This window comes from Hippocampus comes, unplaced genomic scaffold, assembly GCF_001891065.2.
Source record: "Hippocampus comes isolate QL1 unplaced genomic scaffold, H_comes_QL1_v1.1 C17030821, whole genome shotgun sequence".
NCBI lineage: Eukaryota > Metazoa > Chordata > Actinopteri > Syngnathiformes > Syngnathidae > Hippocampus > Hippocampus comes.
The window spans coordinates 398-2,049 of NW_017841916.1; the positions used below are offsets into that span (position 1 = coordinate 398).

General features: G+C 39.7%; 1 protein-coding gene across 1 annotated transcript; it reads left to right on the forward strand.

Moving 5' to 3' along the window:
- The first annotated feature begins 211 nt into the window (after positions 1-211).
- On the forward strand, positions 212-1,421 carry LOC109509782 (centromere protein W-like). The gene is made up of 3 exons (XM_019859633.1): positions 212-590; positions 658-771; positions 1,206-1,421. Exons 1-3 carry the CDS (start codon positions 504-506, stop codon positions 1,230-1,232), a joined length of 228 nt encoding a protein of 75 aa, XP_019715192.1. The 5' UTR covers positions 212-503; the 3' UTR covers positions 1,233-1,421.
- Positions 1,422-1,652: the final 231 nt, after the last annotated feature.

Sequence of the window (1,652 nt, forward strand, 5' to 3'; positions counted from 1 at the left end):
AAGTAATACAAACGCATTACGGCAATTGTTACTGAACAAATATTACATTTAGAATTATTGTCTTACTTTAAGATGGCCGATTAGTTTTAAAAATTGGAGCATTTTCATTGCGTCTGTAGGGGCCGCCATGTCTTTTTCTTCTTCTACGCTCCACGCGCAGAGCACTGAACGGATCACGCCGTCCACACGATGAAAAGTAAGCATAGCCGTGGGATTAAATTAAAAAAATAAACATCTCGCCTGTTTTTAAAAAAGTGTATGTAAAAGAAAACCAAAGTGCATTTATTTCACGTTTCATTTGTTCAGCACACATGAACAAATATGATACATTGTGTTCGACTTGTACGGCGGTAAAGAGAGAGCAGGCACTCTAATTAACCGGAGAAGAAGAAGAAGGTTACCCGAGAAGAAGGCTCACCCCGGAAGTCTATGCAAGCGGGCTATTTGAAAACGTAAACTCGTCTTTTCCTGCTCGCGTTTTCAACCCCTCAAACATTTCCGTCATGCCGAGCAAACTGCCGAGACTCAAGCAAAGAGTCAAATCCAAGATGAAGACTAACATTAACGTGAGGCCGGCGTCGGAAGCAATGGTAAGCCGCCGTTTGTGACTGCTTCAGTGGGCTAATGGCTAGCTTGCTAAGGTAACCGTGTTCGCAGATGGAGCTCCTCGCTGTGCTTTTCCTCAACAATTTGGCCCAAGAAGCAAAAGCCAAAGCGTTTGAGGAGAGATCCGCAACGATCCGGGCCCATCACGTCAAAGCAGTCGCCAAGGTAATTCCGCAAACGGTAGAAACACTCTGTCTTTAAGCAAAAGTATAGATATGTGTGCATGCAACAAGGCTGTTAAAAGTATTGATTTTACTCGTTCAGTTAAGTGCAGACTCGGAAATGTACAAAAGGGAAAATGAATCTTTACTGTTGTCAGTGAACGCTTTGATAACCTGACAAAGAAATGACCAGGAAATAAGTGTACAGTACAAGCAAGAAGGCCTTCCAATAAATATGCGCACAAATTGAAATGCAATGTGATGATTGGTACATTTGACGAATTAGATACTGTGCACACTGCAATGTTGTACTGTACATGTACTGCATGTTCCTTGTACCGCCCTAACAAATCATCCTATGTCTTTATTTTTTAATACAAATAAATAAATCTTGCACCCCAGCATGGATGTTAATTCACATTCACTTTATTTCTTCAGAGAGTGCTGAAAAATGCCAGAGGATGAAGACCATGTTTTGATGATCATCCTTTCGCCCACCGGGAAGTGCTTTATTTTTTCCTGTCTATCTAATGTTGCTTCACTTTGATTTTCTCAATTCAAATGATCTGTTCCTTCCATTTTTGCTTTCTTAACTTGGTGTATACTGTATTCCTAATAATAAATCCACTGAATATTCTTCAATGGCTGAACTCATCTGTTTTCTGTTGTGTATTTTGTTCGAGCACGTACGATTTTCTGGTGATATGTTTGAGGTCTGGCTGGAATTTATCAGGGTATTTTTCATTTCGAAGGGTGTTTGAAAGTCGCCTTTTTAGCTGTACTGTCAAATCATAAAGTACTTTTTTTTTCTTTGACATTTTCCTAATGTGGTGCAGTATTGTATATTGTCATAAGATAAAACCTTTATTTGTCTCACAATGGAGA